The 26,020-nt window shown below is 40.6% G+C and overlaps 1 protein-coding gene across 7 annotated transcripts in view; it reads right to left on the reverse strand.

Moving 5' to 3' along the window:
* Positions 1-26,020, reverse strand: part of TNFRSF19 (TNF receptor superfamily member 19) — an 88,845-nt gene that overhangs the window by 50,239 nt on the left and 12,586 nt on the right. For 6 of the 7 annotated variants that reach the window (XR_007188946.2, XR_008958398.1, XM_057309667.1 and 3 more), the window contains exons 2-4: positions 19,251-19,355; positions 17,738-17,848; positions 4,731-4,909 (exon numbers count right to left, since the gene is read on the reverse strand). Coding sequence is in view for 5 of the 7 variants with exons in the window: in XM_057309667.1 (XP_057165650.1) it covers positions 4,731-4,909; positions 17,738-17,848; positions 19,251-19,319 (359 nt within the window). In the remaining 2 variants the exon portion in view is untranslated. Of the gene's footprint in view, positions 1-4,730; positions 4,910-17,737; positions 17,849-19,250; positions 19,356-19,981; positions 20,342-26,020 lie in introns of those variants that run through there. The other variant, XM_057309670.1, reaches the window with a different exon arrangement.

The following is a 26,020-nucleotide window of genomic DNA, read 5'->3' on the forward strand; positions in this document are numbered from 1 at the left end:
CTCTAAGTCGTTTTTTTACTTAATTTTTAAATTTAATTTTAAATTTTAATTAATTTAATTAAATGTAATTTTTTAATGAAAAAATTTTTAACAAAATTTTCAAAACCATCAACCGACTCTCCTTTTTTTTCTGTTTTGTATAAAGTGAGATTAAATCAGAAGCCTAAAACACAGAATATTTACTAAATTATAAATTATATACTAACCATCATAGACATTGTGTTTTTAATTTTTAGAAGAGTTGCCTCAAATTATCCTCCAATTTGAAGATGAAGGTACAGACATTAGAGTTTAACATGTAACTGAAAATATTAAGTGGATAAATAAATGTATCAATCTTGAAATGTTATTTTACTTTTTCTTGCTTAGACTGCCATGGTTTGGGGGACATAGAAACATTTGTAACTCTGCTTTCTGACCAAGTGAGAAAGGGCATAACTTTTAAAAAATAAAATAAAAGGGATTAGGGACATATACAGGTGTCTGGCTAACCCGGCTTCTATAGTTGAACTTCAAATTTTACTCTGGGCGTTCAGATAGCCAATGCAAAAAAAAAAAAAAGGAAATTACATTGGATTTTATAATGATCTCACTTAATTCCGTTGGGAAGGCAGTTAGTGTGTCCTGTGTATTACAGTCAAGCCCAGGTTACATTTTCTGCAGTGTATGTTAGATACTGGATGACCACTCTCTTCCCTCCCATACTCTTATTTGTACCAGGTTTCGTACTGACAGACAGCCTACTGTTTATGTTCCTCAGCAATCCACACCAATACCCGCTTGTTGAAACTGAACAAGAACTAATGAAGAGATGAATCATTAGGGTCAAAGCCAAGCACAGTGTGGGGTTGCTGGAGTGTACTCGGAGCACAGGCAAGGGGGGACCAAGTGCCAAGATGAGAAAGCTCACCACAGCAATTCAAGCAACCTTCAGGAGCAAGGGGGCTGATGGGGTGTGCGGGTGCAGTGAGGGTGGGGCGCAGAAGGGCAGTGGCAGCCCTCATGGGTAGTCATCAGTCACAGCGGCTCCAGGGGAGATCTCCCTGTGAAACCAGACCCTGTTTGGGTATGGGGGCTCAACAGTGCAATGACAAGCTGGGCAATCTTGGCCAAGTCATTTATCCCCTCCAAAGATCAACTTCTTCCTCTGTAAAGGGGGTGTCATATTAATCCCTGGTTTATGGAATGCTTTTGATGATTAAATAAACTAATCTGCATACAGTGCTCAGCACATAGTGAATGGTCAATAAATGTTAGCTATCATCGTTAGTAGAGGCGCAAAGAACTGGCAGGGGCTGAGTTATTCTCTCAGGCCGGGCCCCAGGTCCCCTTAGCAGAGAAAGGATGGGAACATGGGAACCAGAGGAGGAGGCCGGAGGCCCACTACAAAACAAAACAAAACAAAGCACAAAATGAAACAGTCATGTAAAGCTTTCACTGGCTCCCAGTAACATTAATTGGTGACGAGGTCAAATCTGTATTTAGTGCTTACCGTGGATTAGGCACTCTGCTTGGCACTTGGCGTGCATCAAATTCTCAGTGGTTCCAGCAATTCTGCAGGTTGGTATTATTAGATCATTTGTAGGTGAGGAAAATGGGTGTCAGAGAAATTAAGGAATTGGCCTAGTCATTGAACATATTTGGTAACAAGGGGGCCGGCTGTCTCCAATCACTCAAATTGAGGGCGCAGAGGACAGACTATTCCCACACAGTACCGCTACTGGGAAAAAGACCACACTGCTGTCCTGCTGGGGCTGAGCCTCTGGGCAACAGAAGACTAACTTGGGCGAGGTTGAGGCTTCAGAAGACAGGAGTAGCGCTAGAAATGAAAACGCCCACCCTCGGCCTGACTTCCGCATCACTTTTCTGGGAGCAGTATGCAATTTGCTTATTTTCCTTCTGCCTCAATTTTCGTCTATAAAATCGGTTTCAACTATTTACCCTCTTCACACAAATATAGTGAAGCTGGGCCAGCCCTTTAAAACACTCTGGAAGGCCTGGGTAAAAGTCACTATGTAATTATTGCCTGCCTCATACATTCATGCTGGCTTAGAAAGGATGTAATTTTAAACTAATCATATAAATAAACTATGAAACATCATTCAAATGTCTAGTCACTTATATATGACTTTCCCACATCTAAGCATTTACTTAAAGAATGAGCAAACATTATAGAAGCTAAAGCCACGGGCTCAGATGACAACGAAAGAGGTTAAGCATGAGGAAGCGCTTTTGGTGGGAGGTCGTGGGGAGAACGCGCCCTCTCTCACACTCCAGCCGCATAGCCCTGTGGGTTCCCTCCTTGAAAAACCAGATCCTTTGGTCCTGTGCTCTTCCCCACTCTCTCTGCCCCTGAATCTCCTGTGGACCTCCTCTTCTCCCTGCCCCACAGAAGAAGAGAGCGGATGGATGCTGACATGCTTTCATCAGCATTGTGGAATAGGAACAGCAGAGATGTGTCAGATGCTTGGCTCATGTTCCTCAATCACATTTGCATAAGGTCAACACTGGGTACTGATATTCACAGGTATCAGCATCACCTGAGGTTATAGACCATTCCTTTTTTTAAAGTAGATTAAGTGAGATCTAATTCACATATATTACAATCCACCCATTTCAAGCATACAATTAAATGGCCTTTAGTGTACTCACAGAGCTGTGCAACCATCAGGACAATCAGTTTTAGACATTTTTATCACACCAAAAAAGAAACTCTATACCCTGAAGCAGTCTCCCCTCACTCTTCCCAGCACCCCTGCAACGACCAGTCCCAGGTAACCACTCATTTACTTTTTGTCTCTAGAGATTTGCCCATTCTGGACATCGTATACAAGTGGAATCGTATAATACATCTTTTGTGATTGGCTGCTTTCACTTAGCATGATGTTTTCTATGGGTTTTTCCCACTTTCTGACCATGGTGCATAACGCTCCTATGAACATTTGTGTATCCATTTTTGTGTGGACAGGTTTCCAATTGTCTTGATTATATACCAAAGAGCAGAACTGCTTGGTCGCATTATAACTCTATTTTAACGTTTTGAGGAACTGCCAGACTATTCTCCAAAGCAGCTGCACCATTTTCCATTCCCACCAATGGTGGACAATGGTTCCAGTTTCTCCACACCCTCACCAACCCTTGTCCTTGTCTTTTTGGTCACAGCCATCCTAGTTGGCGTGAAGTACGTGGTTTTAATTTGCATTTCCCTGATGGCCAATGACATTGAGCATTTTCCATGTGCTTATTGGCGGTCTGTGTATCTTCTTTGGAAAAACGTCTGTTCAAATCCTTTGTCCAGGGGGCGCCTGGGTGGCACAGCGGTTAAGCTTCTGCCTTCGGCTCAGGGCGTGATCCCGGCGTTATGGGATCGAGCCCCACATCAGGCTCCTCTGCTATGAGCCTGCTTCTTCCTCTCCCACTCCCCCTGCTTGTGTTCCCTCTCTCGCTGGCTGTCTCTATCTCTGTCGAATAAATAAATAAAACCTTTAAAAAAACAAAAACAAAAACAAAAACAAAAAAACCCCAAATCCTTTGTCCATATTTTAATTGGGCTATTGGTCTTTTCATTATTGAGTTATAAGAGTTCTTTATATATTCTAGATAAGACAGTCCCTTATCACATATGTGATTTATAAATTGTTCCTCTAATTCTGTGGGTTGTCTTTTCATTTTGTTGATGATATCCTTTGAAACACAAAAGATTTTAATTTTGGTGAAGTGCAAGGGAAATTTTTTTCTTCCATTGCTTGTGCTTTTGGTGTTAGACCACTACATTTCGCACCTGTTCAGGTGCTAAGTCATTGCATAGGGTCACAGTTGGCCCATCAAGCTATTTCTTACCCTGTTTTGGCCCTTCAGGCCCACAGGTTTGTCTTCTCCTCTGCCCTCAACAAGAGCCCCAGCACTAGCACTGTGCTATTATTTGGTCAGACCTACTCTGATTTGTGGGCATGTCTGGGCGTGTTCTGGCTAAGTCTAGTTACAGCCCTGCCTCTGCAGTGACTGAGAGCTGGGACTCCCGTGTTAGACTCCTAGCGTCCCTGAGCTCCAGGGTCATGTCCATGCTAGGGCCTGTCTCTGAGTTCCCTGTGACCACAGAGCTCTTCCCCCATACATCTACTCAGCAAACTGCCTCAACTCCTCCGAGTCTTGCTCAGAGCTCACGTACCCTGGTGACCCACCCAAACACTGCCGTTTGCCTACCCATCACTGCGCATGCCTAACCCGCCTTATCTGCTCTAGGTTCTCCTTCCTCCACAGAAACCATCCTCTGCTACCTTTCTGCAGAATTTACTCCTAGCTTCTGCTAAAGCAATGCCTCCTAGCTGCTTCACAAACACCATGGAAATGAGTGAATGGCCGTGATTTGCATTTCTCTGATCGCTAACGAGGATGAACATGGCCATATGATCACAGGCCGCATGCGTTTCCTCCTTTGTGAACTGCCCGTTCCCTCTTTTGTCCATTTGTCCACTTTTTCTTTTTTGTCGATTTATAGGAAACTCTTTAGAGTCTCGTGACTCGAATCCTTTGTTGGTGTGCGTATTCATTTTATTTGTAACCAGCGCCCGTCACAGCGCACAGTCCCTGGTGGGCACAGAGGAAATCACGACCACCCGATAAATGGGTTCAGGTTCCTGTGGTGTGCGTTCACATTTGGGAGGGAACAAGGGAAAGGCCTGTTGAAAAAGAATTCCCTAATTACGAGGGACAGAAATGGCCCGACATACCCTGGCAAGCAGTCCCCGCAGATGGCATCACTGGTCACAGAACAGTTGGCCTTCTGGAAGCGGTTCACCGCGGCGCACTCCAGGCACGGTTTGCATTTCTGAAAACCCCAGTCCTCCTTGAACCTGTGCGGACGGCATGCCATGCACTGGGCATCCTCCCCGTAGCCAAAGCCGCATTCCTGCAGGGATTAACAGGCAACAGAATGCTAGTCAGACAGGCAAGCCGGGAAAAGACGGCTGGGATAAAAGGAAGACCCGGTCTAATAATTACCGAGTGCCGGCCTTCCTGGATACAAAGGCGGCTCTTTCAGCAAGTTCAACTCTGTCTCCCACGGCTAATAATCTCTCTTACTACGATAAGTATACTTAGTCACCCACTTTATTCAAGAAGCCATGAGCATTTGAATAATAAAGGTTCTCCAGGACCCCCACTGCTGCATTATTGCTAGTTTATGGCAGAATTATGGCACTTTCTTCTTTTCTAATTAAGCCAGTCATGGGCATGTTCAGAAACTAAAGTCGGGGAAATATCCAGACACTTACTCACTTATCGAGGCAGAAAATAAGTACTTTGATATCAACAGTGATATTTTAGAAATGAGGCTAACTGCGTGAGAAATTTCCTAAGCTGACAAATTTAGAAATCTAAGCAGTAGAACGCATCTTGACATCTTTAGCTGTATATTATCGTGTGAGAGCAGGAAGATTCTGACATATTTCTTAAAAGAACACTAAATTCTTGTGTGGATTAAACTGTGTGATACTAAAGGTCTCAAGCTTCTCTAGATTTGAACGTCAGAACACAGTACTGCTTTCCATGGATGGGCAAAACAGATGCACATATGATCATTTCCACAAGGTCCAGAACCAAATAAATCATAGCCTATCATATGATGTAAATACAATGCAACTGTAAGAAGAATGATGTGGACATGTGTTCATGGTAGCTTAAAAAAAGTTGTAATACAGAATTAGAAGTGTGATCCCATCTCTTAAAAAATATTAATAACTAGTACTAACATTTATTGGGTGCTTACTCTGTGCTGGGAACTTCGTACACATTATCTCATTAATTCATACGTCTTCCAAATGGGGGAAGCACGATCATTATTCCCATTTCATGAATGGGGATATGGCGCTTCCCAGAAGCGTACCTTAACCAAGGTGACATAGCTTAATGTCAGAACCAGGATTTGAACCTACACTGTTTAATTCTGGAGTCAGATTCTGTACCCCGACACTGTAGGACCCGTCTAGTACTTTATCCCTCCACGTGGAGAGCTTGCTGAGCAAGCCCAAGAACACAGCGCAGTGCAGCAGAGGGGGGAAGGGCTCCACCAGAATCTCTAAGTTTCCTCACCTGTCAACTTCGGATGCAGAAAGCAAACCCCCGCTAGTTCAAAATTCCCACTAGCCTATAAATTTATATACTTAAAGTCCTTTATCTGTATTTATATGCACAGTCAACTAAGCAAAACCAACACAAAGGAGAGTATTCCCTGTACTCAACAAACCACGGAATAAAAGAGATTCATACTAACGCTTCAATTTAGTTTTACTAATTAACTCATTCACATTTTGGAGGAGCAATACTCTCCTTCCTCATTTCAGTTACTCAGCCAGGCTTTCAAATGTGTACCCTGAACATGCCAAACGAAGAGTGGGGGAGGAGAAAAGGCAGAAGGTCGCCAACCTTCGGAATCCTGCGTGCTCCAACTAGACAATGTTTTAAACCAAGGCACAGACAGCAGAAGGAAAAAAAAATGACTTGGACTAATTCACAATTAGAATTTTAAAATTGTTAGCGGGGGATTATTTTGGGGGGATGGGTAGTGAAATCATGAGGTGTTTTGAATTTTTATAATTCTGCGATCATTTAATTCACTCTCGCAATGAGGAAAACACCAAAGATACATATTCAAAAAGAATTGTCTGGGGCTTGGACTAGATCTTTGCGGGGAGATCCCCGCTGTTTTGGGTGCTTTGTACATGGGCAATGTGCTTCTGTACTGGAACAGAAGTGGGTCTTTGCTAAGTAGTTGTTGAGAGAGCCGAGTGTATCCAAAGACTCTCCTTCAGTGTGACAGGATCCGCCCTCTCACAATCTTCCAGGATCAAAGTGTGATGCACGTGACATTCGGAAGGGGGATGGGCACCTCGTTGTCCACAGGCTCAGCATCTCCGTGTCAAAGTTTCACGCGAGAGCAAAGTTTCAAAACCATACTTTGATGTAGCAGCTTGGATTGTAAGGGTGTCATATGCAAGTTACAACACAACAAAGAAAGGAAGGAAGAAGGAAGAGGGCAGAAGGGAATACAAAGGGAAAGAGAAATGAGAATGAGAAGGTGTACTAACTGGGAATAAATGTCTGAAATTCTGTTTTTCAAGCAAGGCTGACATAGGAGAAAAAGTATATATCTTCCTACAGTGGAACCAAAAACACGTGAGTTTGAAGGCCATTTCTGTCACTTTTCCACGAAGCTATTTTGGGAACTCTCTGATCCTCAGTCTCTTCATCTTCAAGATGGCAGATAGTACATGCCTGCCCCACAGAGTTGTTTTGAGGAATAAACAAGAAAAAAAATATATAAAAGTTGTAACCTATAAATCAAACACTGAGTGGGCAGTCACCAAATAAATGGTATCTTTTTAGATTCTCTACAACCCAACAAACCAACTTTCCAGATTCAAGTATAATAAAAAGCCTCACTGGGGAACAAGAGGACCTTTAGTCTCCAATTTTTTCTGGGTTACTTGAAACATCAATTTATATCTAAATTATTTTTGTAGAATAAAAATATGTCTACAATGATTTGCAATTATCTATCTTTTGAAAATGGTACATAAAATATAATTTAACCATACCTGCTTGAATCAACTACTGCGTTGTGTTGTAATACAAGAACCTTGGAAACCCCTGTGTCTATATAGGCAGTTTTGCTGTTTTAATGCCCCTGCCAGGCAGTCAACTCTCATTCATTGCTCCTGCTCCAACAATTCACTTCCTCTCTCCATTTCTGAGAAACTAGATGAATATCTGAGCAGACATGGACTGGAAAGAATTGACAGACTCATCTCTTTTGAAAAATAAGGGGTATGTAAGTGTTGGGAAGATCTTCGTGCTTATTTTTAATTCCTGACTGTATTTTAGAGTTTGCATTGCACATACATGAGCACTGATTTGACCACCGTGTTTTTGCCACATATCATTGCGTGTCATTTATATGTCACCATACTTCACAGACTGAAGATTTCGTGAAACTTTTTTGTTGTTGTTGTTCCATTCTATATTGGACCAAACCATGCACAGAAAAAACAACAGGGGTGTCTGGATGGCTCAGTCAGTTAAGCATCTGCCTTCGGCTCAGGTCATGATCTCAGGGTCCAGGGATGGAGCCCTATGTCTGAGCAGGGAGCCTGCTTCTCCCTCTCGTTCTGCTCCTCCCCCCACTCCCATGAGCAGACGCGCCTGTGCTCTTGTTCTCTCTAATAAATAAAAATCTTTAAAAAAAAAAAGGAAAGAAAAAACAACAAAGCCAGGCTCCAAATGCATCATATTTTGCCTTCATTATCTGGATATTAACTTACTGTTTCTACTTAGAGTTTATATGTTTTAGTGGCAACAATAGTAATTTCAGAGTAGATTTAACTTAGAGGTTGAGATAAGGCTGTGTGTCCATTAAGATCACAAAATAATACCTAAATGTATTAAACAGGTACTGTGAACCATATAGTCTCCTGGGAACTTTTATAGAGACTGATTATTTGGGGGAATTTAGTTTAAAATACATTCTCTCTAAAGTATTTGTCATTTTAAAAAGATAATATCAAAACACCAACCTAATATTATTTTTAAGCTTTTAAAAAATGCTTCAGTTCATGATAGTCTAAGAAATTTATGAAGTGATCATTCTAGATGTTAAATTAACTAGAAAGTCAGAGAAGATGTTTCCAAGGAATTGAGTGACAGCACAGCGTCCACAGCAGCAACCACGGATTGTCATATTCTTAAAGCACCATAAACACAGGGATGCTGTAATTATTTGAAATACAGGCTATAAAGTAAACAGCATATAAACATTAAATTACCCCAATATAAATGTCTACTTTGATGTCTTTATTTCATTTAGTAAAACTAGGAGGTTAAAATGCCTTGAAACCTTTTCCATGAAGTTCAATAACTACCTACCAAGGGCAAAAATGAAAAGGCTGAACAGCTGGAAGGGCAGGCGGCTCACAGCCTCCCGGTCAGGGTCGCACCGCTGAGCATGCGCAGAGACTGTGCCTCTGAAACTCGCGTCCACCCCACTACGGCCAGCCACGATGTCTAGTCCCTTTTCTCTTTATCACTTTTTATACTGAAAAACTACTACTACACACAAGATTTTTATGAACAAGTCAAACAGTACACCTTCCTTCCTATCCCTGGTCTCTTCATTTCCTGTTCCCTCCACACAGGCAAACACTGTTCCCCGGTTTTGGGAAAACCTCCCAGAAATATCCTAATATCCTGTGTGTGTGTGTGTGTGTGTGTGTGTGTGTGTGTGTGTGTGTGTGTGTTAACACACTGTTCCGCAATTCGTTTTCCAGTTTTGCCCACTCAACGCATCTTGGAGCGTGCTGGCCATCAGCACACACAGGGCGTGCCATTGCGTGGCTCCGGCTGAATTCACGCCCCTGGAGCCTGGTCATCACTGCCTCCCAAATGAGGGACACAGGGGGCAACCACGGATGTCTGCTGAGGTACGTTGGCATCAATCACATGGTCTAATCGTGCGTCTAGTGAAAACAGTGTCGGATCTTCTGGGTCTTCCCCCCATTACTTTCGAATATAAAATGGGCAATTTCCCTGGGCAAATGGTTTCCCACAGCAGGCTAGTATCCTACGGTTGGAAATAAGAGAAATGGTAGGAATGGATTTTTTGGTGAGATAAAACAAGGGTACTTACAAACAGAGGGCTTCAGAGGGGAGGGGGGTGGGGGATCGGGATAGGCTGGTGATGGGTATTAAGGAGGGCACACACTGCATGGAGCACTGGGTGTTATAGGCAACACTATATAACACTGGGTGTTATATGGAACACTACATCAAAAACTAAGGATGTACTGTATGGTGCCTGACATAACATAATAAAAAATTATTAAAAAAAAAACAAAAAACAAGGGTACTTAAAGAGGACAGTCAGCTGGCCTTGCTGATTGTGGTTAGGGTTACCTCATTTTTGACCAACGTCCACAGGCTCCTGTGAGCTACTTTCAAAATTAGGCCCCAGCCTTGGGCCTTGTCCTCAAGAGCCCAGGTGTCCAAGAATCCCGAGCAGTCGGTTAAGCCAGAACCCCCCACCTTCCTATCTGCTCACCCACAATATCTGATCAAATTCCCTCCTGCCCCTCTGTCCTCTGATCCCCTTGGCCTGCCTTCAGCAAGAATCCTGTTAGGTCTGCTTTAGCCAGAATTGCCCCCCCCCCACCCCCCGCCCTGATGTTTCCTCTTAGGAATTTTCCATCCACTGCCCCCCACCCCGCTCCTTGGCTAAAATCCCCACTTGTCCATGTTGTATTTGGAATTGAGCCCAGTTCTATACTGAGGCCTCTCTTCCCCCATTGCAATAGTCCCTGAGTGAAATCTGTTTTTACAGCTTTCACCTCTGTCCTACTCTGGTTCTCTGACACTTTTCAGGTTACACACGCTACAGCTCTCCCTCTCATCATTTTGTTGGAAGGACTGTACGTGTGTGTTTGGTGAAGCAGGATATGTGAGAGGAGACTGGGCCAGGAGTGGGGGCGTTAGTCAGTCATTGGCCTGGGCGTCAGAATTAGATATGTATTTTATTTTTATGGAGCGTAGTCTGCCATTAATACCAATGGTAGAGATGCATTTAGGCTTTAAATAATCCTAGAGTCTTTGTTCTTGAAATTATGACCTGGTACCTTAAAACCTTAAAAGAAATACTTACAACTTCCCTGAATCCCTGAAGAGACCTTTTGATTAATAAGCTTCAAGGTGCAAACATACACACATGCATAAAACAATAACCCGATTTTTTAAAAAAAACATTGCCATAGGATTCTTAGTGATTTCCCAAAATCCTACAATAAGTGAACAATCCCTGATATCTAACGCCTCCTTCCACCACTCTTTCTCCAGAGCCTATCAGGGCACCTGGTACTTACAAAGATTCTTTGCTTGACCAAACTTTACCAGGCTCCTTAACCTTCTTCCAGACCCACCCGTTCTCCTGCTTGTGAAATCCAGCTTTAGCAAGTCCTCTGCTAAGTCAGCTTAAGCAGAACCACCCACCCTCAATATCTGCTCGGGTTCCTCATCCTCCACTTGAAGTCTCATGGAGCCTTGCAGTCCAATCACCCCGGCTTGTCTTTAGCAAAGAATTGTTAGGTTGGTTTCAGTCAGGACCCCTCAGTAATTTTCCACCCACTGACCCCTTTCCCAACTATAAATTCCCATGAGCCCATGCTGTATTGGGATGGAGCCCAGTGGTTTCTCCCACTATTACATCCCATTGTGGTGGTCCCCCTCCCTACCTAGCGAGTAAAACCTAACTTGCCATCCTTATTAACAAGTGCCACTGAATATTTTTTCTTTAACATACATACCAGGCTGGTGAGTAACACATAAATGTTTGCTGACTAAACAAATGGATGAACAAATAGCATTGAAGGCAGTGTTTCCTGAAGTTGTTATTGTTTTTTTTATTGTATCATTATTACTTTATTCCAGGAAACAAAAGCCTATGAGGGTCACAACAATGTCCCGATTGGTAAGGCCAGATAACTCTCATGGGCCGGTGGAGGTGGGCAGGCGGTGGGCGATGAGGGTGGGGGTCAGTGTGGGATGGGGGTGAAGTTGTGAGCGGCCTTCCTTATCTTGGTTCCAAGGCAAGAGAGGACCGCTTCCAGCTGGGCCATTTCCACCCAAGCTGGCGGCAGCAGTAGCTCTGACACTCTGCCCAATATTTTTAAGCCACATTTGGTGGCTTTCCAATGGCAAAATGACTCAAAGTAAACAGTCCTCAAATCCCCTTCTCTCTTTTCCCCCTCTGCAAATTCAGCACTTAGCAAAAACACAAGTGGATCCCACCTACATGTTCTAGGAGCCGTTCCCCAGACCACAGGGGAGATCCTCACAGACCATCAATTGTCCAGGAAACACATTTGGGGGCCTTGGGTCTAAAGCACTATTTATTTGTACAGCCAATAAGTTATTAACTTTGGTTCTTTGAACTTTAAAAGCTCAAATTTGGACAGAGAAGAAGTTATTTGTGGAGAAAATCTAGCGCACGCAAATGGAAATGACAAATTAGATTTATGTAGCTGGTGTTTAGAAATCAGCTTTTTAATTTCCTTTAATAAAATAACACCAAAGACATAGTCCCCTCCCCCACCAACTTCCAGTTTATGAAAATCTGTAATTGAGTTTTTTAAAGAAAAATTACAAGCTAGAGCTTGCTAATATCTGCCAAACATCACTGGGCTCGATTAGGTATAATTAAACATAAATAAAGTGAGCAACACTGTAATTAAATGGCATAAATGAATCTTTTTCATGCTTGCAAATTATATATTAATTTTGTGTGTGCATGTGTGACTTTCTTCATAGGGATGAAAACAGCTTTCCAAAAAGTAGACATCTTTAAAAAGGGGAAACCAGACACGCACCCTTGTGGAGGAAAGTGTGTTGTTGTTTACGAGAATTAATTTCTTCACATTAACTGAAGTCATCCCAATAATTGGTTAGAAAAGCTTACTTTGAAAACCGTGCCAGAGACTTGAAGACTGTTTCAAGTGGTTCATGCAAAAACTAGTTTCCTGGTTTACTGCTGGGAGGTGATCATGTTTAAAAGCACATTGTTGGCATTAATACTCAGTGAGAAGGAGGGGCTGTGGCTGGGCAGATTCTAGACACTAAGAATTAAAAGGCTAATGTGGTCACTTCAGGAAAACAAAAGTCATCCTCTCCCACGTATCGCAGTGCTGTTTATTTTTGCGAGTCGAAGGGCCGGCTGTGTAACACTCCTGCGCACATTTGTGGCCCCAAATGCCCGCCATGTACCACTCGTGGAGCTATGTAAACAACACTGTATTTTTTGCCTCAGAAATAGGAACAAGACATTATCAATTATCTTTCTCATAAACTTTCAAAACCTAAACCCTGTAGTAGAAGAGAAAGAGACTAGCTATGGCTCAGTGATAGAAAATCCTCAAAACAGAGCCCAGATGGCTCAGTGACCTATCCTATATTTTCCCAAAGATACAGGAAGACTACCCATTAAGCCAAATGACCAAAGAGAACCTGACTGAGAAGACAGGATGCTTGGGGCTTTCAGGGAAACAACTGGAAACCAAAAGCACTAATGCTATGAGACGGCTCAGATGGCACAGGAGGGGACGCAGAGGACGCCACTCGGTGTGAGGGGCCACAGCCACGGCTCCCACTCAGCTGGGCCAAACAGGAGTGGTGGAGGAACAGAAGCAGATGGATGTCTGGAAACCAGTGGCCAGGCTCAGCCAGAGAAGGAGAGGCAAGAGGGTGACCAGGGGGGCAGCTGCTGGAATGCACAAGCATCAGGTCAACAGGATTTGGCTATCTCTTTGTGTTAGAAGTTGGTCCTGAGCCAGAATTTCTGGAGGGAAGTTCATCATTCTAGAGCTGCACCATCCAATACAACAGCCACAACTTCATGTGACAAAACTTAAATTTCATTTCATTAAAATGTAAAACCTAGTGCTTCGGTGGCACGAGCCACCTTTCAAGATTCAAGAACACATTTTAAGTGGCTCGTAACTCCCATCTTGGCCAGCGCAGATGCATTCCATCATCACAGAAAGTTCTATCGGACAGCCCCGTACATGAGCACTATGCAAAATGAGAAAAAAAACCATACTCCCATGTGGCCCCCACCCTCTCCCAGCACGTACTAATGGTGACAACAGACAGACCAACTAACCATCTCCGTGTCTGCTTCCCCATCTATAAAACAGGAGGAGTTATACCCCCTACTTAAGACATATGCTAGAAGGACTCCATTATTTAACGTACAAATGTCACATAGAACCTGGCTCATTATAACGAATGTTATATCTATTTTGGTTGCATGATCTATATTACAAAATAACACCTGAAGACATATTTGAGAGGTAGTGCACCTTTGTTAAGGAGGGCACGTATTGCATGGTGCACTGGGTGTTATACACAAGTAATGAATCATCGAACTTTACATCAAAAACTGGGGATGTACTGTATGGTGACATAATATAATAAAAAAATATTATTATAAAAAAAAGAAAAGAAAAAGGAGACATCTTTTAGACACACATAACCCAAAGTATCTAGGGTGAAAGGTTAAAATAAGTAATCATTTAAAAAGTGGCCAATGAAGGGAAGGGTCTCAACCTAAACAAACTACAATGGTTATTATGGACCCTGGAGCTTCTGTGCAGACTTCTTACTATCTAACAATTGAAAGGAAGTGAAAAGAGGTCAGAGGGACCACTGGCCATGCACAACAGGTGTGCCAAAGTGTACACTGTCTCCAGGAATGCTATTCCGGGAACCTCCCCCAAACCCGACTACATGTTTGAAATGGCAAACACCTAACAATGGGAAAGTAAGCCCAGACACCTTTAGAAAAAAATAGAATTGAATGCCTTCCAAAGAAAATAATCATTAGGAGTAATAAAACCACAGATGGAAATTTTAACTCTACCTGCTTACCCAAAGTATTTCCAGGCTTTAGTTTTAAGACACAGATAACACGTTTGTCATGCAAAGAACCTCATGACCCAGCATTTGTTATTTTGGGGTGAGAGACATGATATTTGAAAATGAACATAAGTTTTAAGTTATGTTTACCTCAGCAAAAGAAGTAACTTAATAATGTTAGAATAAAGGTTATTTGAAAGCTCTCACGTCTGGTGAAAATGCACTTTCTTTTTACCCTTAGTATAAAGAAAACTTTAGTTGTGGTTACCAATAATTTGATTTAGCTTTTCTGCTTTTTAATAACCCACCTTAAAATATTTACTGTTTATCGTGCATTCAAAATATCAAGCACCACAGGTAACCAAAATTTTAAGCCTCAGTTAAGAAGGTAAGGACTACTGAATTCAGTAATTTCATTACAAATTAACAGGCATCCCCCCTCCAAATTATATGTTTAGTATAACAAGTAATAAGCAATTCAATTATTTATAAATATCTGACTACGTTTTTTTTAAAAGCTTAGTCTTAGCCAAAAAAGTAAACTTCCCCTTGATTTGTAAAACGTGGATGTCATAATTAACCAGTTGAGTAAATTTTCTAATTTAAGTGATTTTTCTGATTTTAAAATACTCAGAACTTAGTTTTTAGGTTTTTTTCCTCTGAAAGATATATGTTCTTGCTAAAGATTTAATCAAGGCAGCCTGGAAAGAAGAAACTGTAAAATCACAAATGACAGTTTAGAAATTTCTAGCCCTAAAGTAATCATTTATTAAATACTCAAGTTCTTTGCCACGATTACTTAACTAGGAAACTATATATATTGTTAATATATATATATATATATATATATATATATATATATATATATATATATATATTCCATTGGTATTTTAGATTCCTTTGCTCTTTTTAGGGCATGAGCAAGGCTAAGTTACTAATTTTATCTACTAGGAGCTAAAACCAAGATAAAAGACTTGGCAAAATACTTAATTTATAACACACATACACACACACACACAGACATTTATTAACTTTTATATGACAAGATTTAAATGGCACTTCTTTTGCCCTAAAAACTCTCTGAGGCTGACTGATATGTTCACTCCTTTGGCAAAGGAGTACCCTGCGGCTCTACTTGATGTCCACCGCAAGGTGGAACCTCAGGAAATGCAGGAACATGGTATTTATATTTGTAACATTTGTGCACCTGAGTGGGTCTTACCCTAATTTTTCAGTGACGTCATTACCTTTACTTTTATTCTCTCTCACTCAATTTGGCCTGATCTTTTTTTTTTTTAATGAAGAAAAGGATAATAAATATTGAAACACAAATATTAATACATAAGATAAATAATAAAGGCAGAATTATTCAGATTGCTTCCCTTGGTTGCTTCCAGTGTCATAGGGGTAAACATCTGTTTCAATACTTGGGGAAAATTACTACCTAGAGAAAAATAATTCTTCTGGAAATCCATGGAAAATTGTGAAATAGAAAACTATTATCAGATAATCTTAGCTGATAGTTTTTTAAATTAAAAAAATATTAGGGATGATAGGAATGTCATCCTATTTTTTAAATAAAAAAGTTAGATTTTTTAAATAAAACTTCTTAGTAAAAAAAGCTTAGATATAAATACCGACTAAAAGAAGATACTAGAGCTCATAGGACCTTCATCTCCCGGTCTGATTCTCCAGAAATTATTCTGAGGTTATATTCTCTAGATTCAAAGGATGAAGGAGAAGGAATAACTTCTTGAAAATGATTTACTCATTCCTCAGAATCTGTGAAATTTCACTCAGATTTTCACCGAGATTTGGGAAAAGAGGAACTTTGGAGAGGTAGCAACTTCATCGTCTATTTTCCTCTTGGGCACTCTAGCATTTTTCACTGCTCTGTTCACTGATCCTAGATCTACAAGTCTGCTCTAAAGAATCCCTTTACACCCAACACCACAAAACCGATGTCTGAAAATGCACCTTACTACAATCAATAGGGACTGAAAAACACCGGGCTGAGATGCTATAGTTAACTCAACACTCAACTTAACACAGGGAAGGTCAGCCCGTTTCAATCCAAATGTAAAGCTCAGGATGCTAACTGGCCCCACTTACTGAACACAACCAGCAGAGAAAAGCCATCCACCAGGAATTACTTGCAGAATGCAGAATGCTTTGTTTCCTGCTGTTTGTGGATCATTGATCAAAAATCTATGAATGACAAGACTCAACTTTAAATAATGGCAGTCTCTAGGGGAAAAGGACTTCTCTTTTAAAAGTCACTTTAAGTAAAAAGAAAAATCTTTTGTTCCTTTTCTAACAGGCAGACTTTGATGCTTTATTTAGAACAAAATGATATATCCATTATCCACAACGAATAACATCTTCAAACGGTCAGAAAATAAAGCAAACGGATGTATAGCTCTGAACATGCTCACAAAAAAGAAAGGTTGGAGAATATCCAAGACTCTGAAATATGCTCTCCTGAAACACACTGCTTCTTAACAAATAGTGGGTAAGATGAATACATTTAAAATACTCCCGGGAATACCATACACCAAACATGGAGATCAATAATAGTGATTGCATCGTCAAAAGAATGTGCAGAACCCTGGTTTGGAAAGGAACTGCCACCGTGGAGCGTGGGTACTGGAGGCACTACTTCTTGAATAGCAATGGGAAAATTTTAAGAAAAAGAAGTCCCAGTAGAAGAAGGTAGCATAGCATTTTCTCTTATTGCTGCTTTATTTTTAAATCTTTAGTAGAGCACTGATTCTTTTTAATTCATTCAAATACATCTTAATAATTTTATTCTTTCAATGAAATACAATAAACACGAATTACACAAAATGACATTTATTAAATCCTGATTATTAGAACCTACTCCTTTTAGCTCAGTAAGACATATGAACCAAAGGTATTAGAAAGAGAATTGTATAATCTTTGGCTAAAGTAACATAATGTGCCAAGAATTTTCACTAGCAATGAGCTAAAGGAATTTAGCCAAAAACAATGTATTTTAAAAACACAGATCTAGGGCACCTGGCTGGCTCAGTTAGTTAAGAGTCTGCCTTCAGCTCAGGTCATGATCGGGTCCTGGGATGAGTCCTGCATTCCTGCATCGAGCTCCTTGCTCAGTGGGGAGCCTGCTTGTCCCTCTGCCCCTCTCCCCCACTTGTGCTCGCTCTCTCACTCTCTCTCAAATAAATAAATAAATAAAATCTTAAAAAAATAAAAATAAAAACCCCCAGCCAGAGATCTGCAACTTCACCACGCATACGATATCTACCTTGGACAACTCCATGCCTGGCCCACATTGTTTGCAGAGAACACAATTTCCAGACCGATCCCTGAATTCTTGCTGTCTACAGTCTCCAGTTTCACAAATCACTTCACATGCCTGAAAAAAAAGTTTCCCAAATGTTATTTTTAAAGTAAGTTAATTACATTTTTTTGTGAGAAAGGAACAACATCATCAGTATTCTTCCTCGATCACTGAATGTAAACGTTAATTCAGAGTGAGGCCAATTTAATTTTCAGTTTAGGAAGAAAAAATCACTTTCTGAATAAGTCAGTGGAACAAATAAATCAATAAGCCTGATTCTCCTCTGCATTCCCTGAATGAGGGCTCTTTTTTTTTTTTAATTCATGGCTGTCTTGCTCTGATACTTTTCTGAGTGCCGGAGGTAGAAAATTACTTAGGACCTATTCTTTTCTAGTAAGAAGCACTGTGTGAATAAACTATTGCTCTGTAAGATGACTTTACACCAGAGGCACAGGAAATGGTTTTTGATGGTTGTAATGATGAGTAATTATTTCAATACAAACTACCTCCACCTTGAAGCGGGAGTGTGTGTAATGATGTCCTGCAAACTAACTAAATAAAATCAAAGTCTGAACCTCTCCAGCAGGCAGGAGGGAGAATTCAAGGTGGGGTTCAGGACTAGAAAAAGATCTGGGGCTAAAGGCGTAATAATCTCTTCCCGCATCTCTTAATTCCCCTTGACTACCCATCTTAAGGAGTTTGATTTTATTAAGGAGCGGTAGGAGATTCCATTCAGCCACAAAGAGACTTGAATCTCTTTGAGAAAAAAATTCCACTGCCTCCCTCCTAGACCATTCATTTGAATGTGTAACAGCTTCCGTTGAAAGAAAGGACATTTTCCTTCCTCTACCTGAATCTCAGACTCCAATGTGACCCCATTGCCTCTTACTTTGTCTTTCAAGATTACTTCAGGTACTGTCTCTAGAGTAAATAATTCGTTTTATGCTTGCAGATGATGATCTTATCTCCAGATTAAATAAATTTCAATCCTTTTGAACACCTTCATAGATCTTTTGTGTCAAGCTTTCAAACATTAAAATTCTCCATCTCTCTTTAAAGCTTTTTGGAACCAAAAAGGATATAAATAATCATATAAAAAGAATAGCTCTTATAAAAATCCATTCTAGTTTCTTCACAAACCATGTAAGTCATGGGCTCCAAACAGAATCTGGTCTTCTTAGGGTCTAGGGTGTGTTACAGAAACATATGTCTATACACCCAAGGGAGAACCATTGTCATGGGGCTCTGAGTAACGCTATGATTTTATTACTTCATCTAAGTGTAAATAAAATAATTTCAACAACTGCTACAAATGTCAAGACTCAGCAGCAATCTTTGCTTATTAATGAAATGCAACATTGATAAAATACAATTTGAAATAAAAATTTAAAAGATGGGATTAGAAATAAAAAATAGTTTCGGCACTACTTAGATGACTCTTCCACCACATTCTTATGAAAGGAAATACTTGACTTACCAAGTAGACCAGTAAAACTACAATGGCGTGAAATGCTTTCTCTTGTTCCAGGAGCACTTTTAAAGCCATGGCTCTTATTACATGTATTTATTGTCGAAGAGTTTCCTAAAAGAGAAGAAGGTCTAGTTAACCAGGATGACATTTGTCACTGTGTTCTGTATTTACTCTAGAATGTTTACCATTAATGTATATATTAGGTCATACTATTTACGTTTTAAAGGAAGTCACTTTGTAAAGGATATATGGACAAATAATAGTTAAGCCTTTCACAATTTAGGTTTGGAGAATGGAAGCTCTGTCTCCCTACACATTATATGCAAAACTCCTACTGGCTCTGAATTCCTAGGCTATACATAACTTTATTCTTCTTCTTCTTCTTCTTCTTCTTCTTCTTCTTCTTCTTCTTCTTCTTCTTTTAAAGATCTTACTTTTTAAAGTTATCTCCACACCCAACATGGGGTTCAAACTCAAAACCCGGAGATCAAGAGTGGCATGCTTTCCCGACTGAACCAGGCAGGCGCCCCTACACTTGCCTTTATTTTCTACCCAAGTCTCTAGAGTGTCCGACTGCTCCACCCAGTAGAGAGTTATATTCAAACAGTGACTGCATAAACCTTCCACGTACATGGGTTTAGTCAGTGCTAAGAGGGCAATAATGGTGATAAAATAACAATGAACACGTGCTAAGCACTATGTGCCAGGCACTATCTCCAACGTATTGACTCATTTACCTTCACAAGTACTCTAGAAGGTAGATACTATCATTATCTCCATTTTAGAGATGGGACAACAGGTTCAGGGAAGGCCAAGTCCCTTGCTCGAGATCACACTGCTAGTAGGAGGCCGAGCAGGATGCATATCCAGGTGGGTTGGCTCCAGTGTTTCCAAGTAGCATATACCATGCAATACAATCTGCTCTGTTTTCATAAAGACATTACGCTCAGGTCTTGGGCCTTCAGCTCCACTAAGAAGCAGATATGGTTAATGTTTGGCATTCGTGAGCTCCTCCTCCAACCACTACAGTGAAAATAATCTATGAGCAAAAAAATGAGCATTTATTTTAAAACATCTAAAAATCATTTACAAATGATGAAATTGGAGGCACTCACTTTTCAATAAAAGGTAAGCTAAACCTCCGTGTCTTTATGAGAATGACCTAAAATGTAGAAACAATCATGGCTGCCTTTTTTTTTTTTCAGATCCACACGATGTCCAGAGAAGTGATTAATTTAAAAAAAAAAAGGGGGGGGGGGGACTCAGCTGGTGGCTCCATCTATTAGGTAGAGAAACAAAGCCTCAGTTTCTCTCCAAAGTAGAATCTTCCAAAACTAACAGAGCCCCAGAGCAGACAATGCGACTACTTAGAAAGAAACCAGAGGAGAGAACCAGAACGGTGGGCCAAAGACCTTAAGAAAAACAATAGCAAAAAATAACAAAGGAAACAGGGCTGGCATGCTGTGGTCTCACTGCTGGCCAAGCAGCCAGCCCAGGGTGAGCCTGAACACAGCCTGGAGATGGACAACCCAGAAGGTTAGTCCAGCTGCCTGCGTAGCTCCAATTATCAGTGCAGCGAAAAATCATTTTTATGTTTCTTGAATGAATGACCCATTTTGACTAAATTCAAAGTTTTTTTTTTCTTTTCCTGCTTCTTGGTCATAGCTTCTTTTTCCTTCTTGCATATCTCAAAATGACCCAGCCATCACCCAACCATGCAGCTTCCTGCTTGCGCAGACACAGGATTGGGATGAGAAGATAAAATCACATTTCCTGAAACGTATGCTTCAGGTTCTCTCTTTCTCAACATGGTCCTAATTTTTTGAAATGTGCTGATTCTTAAAAGAATAACATAAAATCTGTTGGATTAAGCTAATAGGGAAAAGAGGGTATAAATACCAAAGCATTTACACAAAATATGAGAAAAAAAGAGATCGATAGAGTCAGTGCGTACCCCAATCAAGCAACCAGTTTGGACAGACCACTACACTGGAATTCTGTGCTAATTACAGTAGAAGGCACACAAACACTGTAGCATCTTCTTGTAAAGGCAATCACTACCATGCACACCAAGTTAGACGTTGTGGCAATATGATTTTGACTTTAGAAGATACACCTGTTTTATGTACAAAAATAAGTAAGTCAGAATACCATCAGTGGTTAGTTTCATATTGGGGCATTCTGGGTAAATTTTTTCCCCTCTTTTTCCCAAAAGTTTTTTCTAGTGTAAGTATTTCATTAATAATGAAAAAAAATATGCGTGTAATGTTCTTGGGGCAAAAAGGTAAATTACGTAGTCCTCCTTGAAAAGTCTATAAATTATGGGGCTCCTGCGTGACTCAGATGATTAAGTGTCTGCCTTCAGCTCGCCATGATCTCTAGGTTCTGGAGTCCCACATGGGGCTTCTTGCTCAGCGGGGTGTTTGCTTCTCCCGCTCCCTCTGCCTCTCCCGCTGCTTGTGCTCTCTCTGTCTCTCTCTCTCAAATGAATAAATAAAAATAATAAAAAAAGAAAGGTCAATAAATTAAAAGAGGTGATGAAATAAAAACCACATAAACACTATTAAGGAAAAAAAATTAAAGTGCCATGACTTTTGCATCAGAAGGAGTTTTGTTTTGTTTTGTTTTGTTTTGTTTTTAGATGATAGGGCAGAAAAAACTGAATGGAACTATACCCTACGTGCTGACTTGTCTTATTCTCTCAACACATATGCTAAATTGAATAGTTCGAGTGGGTTTATCTTTAGAAATTATCCTTTAAACTCCTTAGATTGGCACCTGTGCCCTTTATAAACTCACCTGCTAGTCCCCCTGTCCCCCCTCCCCCCCAGTGTCATCACTGGTCACTGCTCTCACGCCCATTCGGCTCTGCCATAGCCCAATGCCCACATTTTTCCTGAACACCCGTGGTCTTGCCCTTTTGCACAGACTGTAACCTTGGTCTCAAGAGCCTTTCTGCCTAAATCCCTCCAAGAACCTGCCCAACTTTCACCCTGCTGAGATGCTGTCCATGACCAAGCACACTAAAGAGATTTGCTCCCTATGGCCCAATAGGCCTTTCTATATTCACATGGAATCGATCATATGGCATAGCAGTTACGTTTATTGGTATACCAGTTTTACTCACCATACTATATGTTCCTTTAAAATAGGGACTGCACCTTATTACTCTTTGTATTCCCAGTGTCTAGCATAGTACCTGGCTCATATAAGCACATAAATGTTTGCTGAATTAATTAAGTGAATAAAGAAGCACAAAACAATGAAGAATATATTGTGGAAAACAAGTGAAATTTGGTTGCACATAACTCACTTAATTCTTCTGTAGTGAATAAGAATAAACATTCTATCTCAGATATATCTTATTAGCATGTCATTATATCTACAAGACATTAAGTGCATTGAACTAGAAGACAGGATTGAATGATACGGTGATGTATTTTTAAAAATCCTAATTTACTTTTTAAAAATGTGAGTTTTTTACAGAAGATTTCTTATCCTGGGAGCTAGAGATCAAAAGTGCACCATTGGAATATGTCACTTCTCTTTTCTGTGACTTCTTTCTTAGCCTGGCTTTTTTATACCAAGAGGCTGGGAAATAATTTAGCCTGGGTAGATTGTCCTGACAGCACATGGGATAATCTAAAGTCCAAGTTCAAATACTTTTCTGCATGTAAACCCAATGTGGGTAAAAAAAACCTGGCTCTTTGGGGCAACTGTCAGGGGGAAATCTCCACTAGAACACCTGGGTTTTCAGCCCCATTTCTTAACAATGTCACTTTGAAACTACACATCTGTCTGGATAACAATAGAACCTATCTCACAGGGCTATGGTGAGGATTATCTGAGATAATGCATATCAAGTGCTTACCCCAGGGCCTAGAACACTTAATGGATGACTGTGGCCGATGTGATTATTGTGGCAGTTGCCTTTGAGAACACCACCTACTGGCATGTGACCTTGGCCAAGTTACTTAACCCGAGCCTCACTTTCCTCATCTCTACATTGGGCATAATGATAATACCTGCCTCTTGAAACTAAGGAATAAGTGAGTTTAACAGCACTCATAAAGCACTGCCAGGAGGGTGAAATGATCCAAATTATTTCTGGCACATAATCAGTGCTACATAAATGTTGGTGATGGTTATTGTTATAATTAATGACATTGGTATTGAAAATCAAATGATCCAATGTATGTGATGGTCCTTGAAGACTGTAACTTGTTAGACCAACAGGAGACATGACTCAGACGGTCACAATCCAGTGGCTGGTAACGTTATAGACCTCTGGGCCTAAGGGTGTGCAGAAAACATTCAAAGACGAAGAATCAATTCAAAGTCTGAACTAAGCATTTATATGTTGTGTACTGTGTTAAGGCTTTATAAAAAGTATATATTTTTTCCTTACTACCACTCTCTAAAGTAGATATTTACTTTCGTCCGATGTGAGAGAAAACTGAGGGTCAAAGAGCATGTAATAGAAACGGTTCAAACCAAATCAAATCCATGCCTAGTAACTCCAAAATGGGGCGCGTAGGCATTCTCCAGGCTGACTTAGGGTTGTACCATCCTAGGTCGCTACATCCAGTGGCCCATGGCACAGGAGAATAACGGGAACAACAATGATCAACAAAAACAAAACTACAGAACAAGATGATACATTTAGTGACTTATCCATTTGTTCAACACACTTTGATTAAATAGTTATTAGGTGCTTGAAAGGAGGCAGTACCAAGTGGGGCAGGGCACCACAAAGGTGCACTTCGAGGAAGCTCACAGCTTAGCAGAGGTGGTGGCATCTCCTCAACACCTTTGAATATAGCCCAGCAAGGGGGTATTTAGAAACAAACAATGTAGCTGGTGGAGTGTTGTAAGTGTGACCTTGCATTTCCTGGAGGAAAATGAAATAACCTTGTGAAATGCTTTGGCGTTCATAAAAAGAATGAAAATTTAATGAAATAACAAGCGTGCAAGCAATAATATTTAAAATAAAAATAAGGCAATAAAAAGATATTTGTTGAAGTTTTTGACTGCTGAGCATTCAGGGTCTGGCCCAGATAGAAGAACACTTTTATATACTTCAGCATTCTGTTTATTTGGAGATGACTTATCAACCATGAGACATGCGAATTATTGGGATTATGGGTTTTCACAGTTTGCCAAAAAAATCCAGGCTAGATATTATCTACTAACAATCTAGCAACCAGTTTTACAACATGCATGCAGAGAAACTGGCTTTAGCTAAGCAATAAGGAAAAGACTACTGATGGCCGATTCACTGTCTTCTAGGAGTTTGGAACTTCTGCCTCACTGACTGCTATTCCACAGTATCAAACAGAGCGGCAGTCTCGGGAGAAACAGGCAAGCAAAAAAGAAGACAGAGGAGCCGGAAGCATCGAGCTGGCAAACATTCTGTTCAGCTGCACAGAAAGTGGCTGCTTATCAAATCAAGCTGCTCAGCCTGCTTATTTGAATGAATGGTAACTAATATGACATGTCCTGATCGGTCAGCCTCTAAAGGGGATAAATCCAACAGGTGCTGAAATGCACACCCCTTCTACTTGTCCAAATCGTGAAACCCTGTGCTGGTGTGTCAGCAGGCAAAGAAGCAGGGTCTCAGGCAGCTCTTCGCAGGAGGCTGCTAGGCAGGAGCAGCTCTAGGCCATCTCTTATTGGCCGGCAGACCACTGGATCCCAAACCACAGTGGTTGTTTCAACCTGCAGTTTGCCCAACTGCTGCCCCCTTTTTTGCCTTGGGGCCTTCCTGTATCTATCATACCTGCCCCACAACCTGTCAGCATTCTTCTGGGATTTTCCTAAGTCTTGCATGGCACTTCTCCTTTGTGTTTCCATCGCACCCTGGGCTCGTCTCTACCCCACAACATAATTACCTAGTTGCTTTACTCTTTGCAGGCCATGTGTTGCATCTGGCCAGCGACATTATTTTCTTCAGTCACTGTAGCGCTTAATTTTTTAAAGTAAGTTTTTAATATAAATATAAAGAATTTTCCTGAAAAAATAGAAAGTCTGGTCCCACATCAAGGCACCATGAGCTAGAGCTGAGCATCAGTTGTCCCTTACACAGAAGAACAGGTACTTTCTAGTGCCCCAGGCTCCACCATTCCCTATTGTCACACTGAGCAGCCTTCCTTCATGCCAGCACCAACCAAACCAATTATGGTTTGAGGACTTAATGACAAAAACCGTGATTTTGCTCTAGAACCTTTTCTCACCCACAATATGTGCCCAATACACACTGAACGAATGAAGAAATTCACGAATTAGGGATAGCATTTTAGCTCTTAGGAATGTTATAAGGGTTAAAGCAATATATGTGGAAAATATGTGCAACGATGACTTGAGATTAAAATATAAGTTAGTAGAACACAATTCAGTTCAGGACCCCACCTCTTGAATACAGTGCTGTAATAGTAACAAGATCACTAAAGAAGAATCTGCTATATATTTTTCTAATTTGAACAATGCAGTAACCTTTCTTTCTTCTTCTTCTTTTTTTTTTAAAGTAGTTTCCACACCCAGCATGGAGCCCAACATGGGGCTTGAACTCAAAACCCTGAAATCAAGACCTGGGCTGCTTAACTGACTGAGTCACCCAGGTGCCCTCTAATTCAGTAAGCTTTCTGAGAATGATCTTTATTTTTTATCTTACAAATGACCAAAACAGATGAATTTCAGAATAATTCAAATAATCCGGGTATTTTTTCCAGAATAAATGAATTCTCCATTTTTTCATCCTTTTAAAGTTACTTGATTTA

This window comes from Ursus arctos, unplaced genomic scaffold (assembly GCF_023065955.2).
Source record: "Ursus arctos isolate Adak ecotype North America unplaced genomic scaffold, UrsArc2.0 scaffold_10, whole genome shotgun sequence".
NCBI classification, from domain to species: domain Eukaryota; kingdom Metazoa; phylum Chordata; class Mammalia; order Carnivora; family Ursidae; genus Ursus; species Ursus arctos.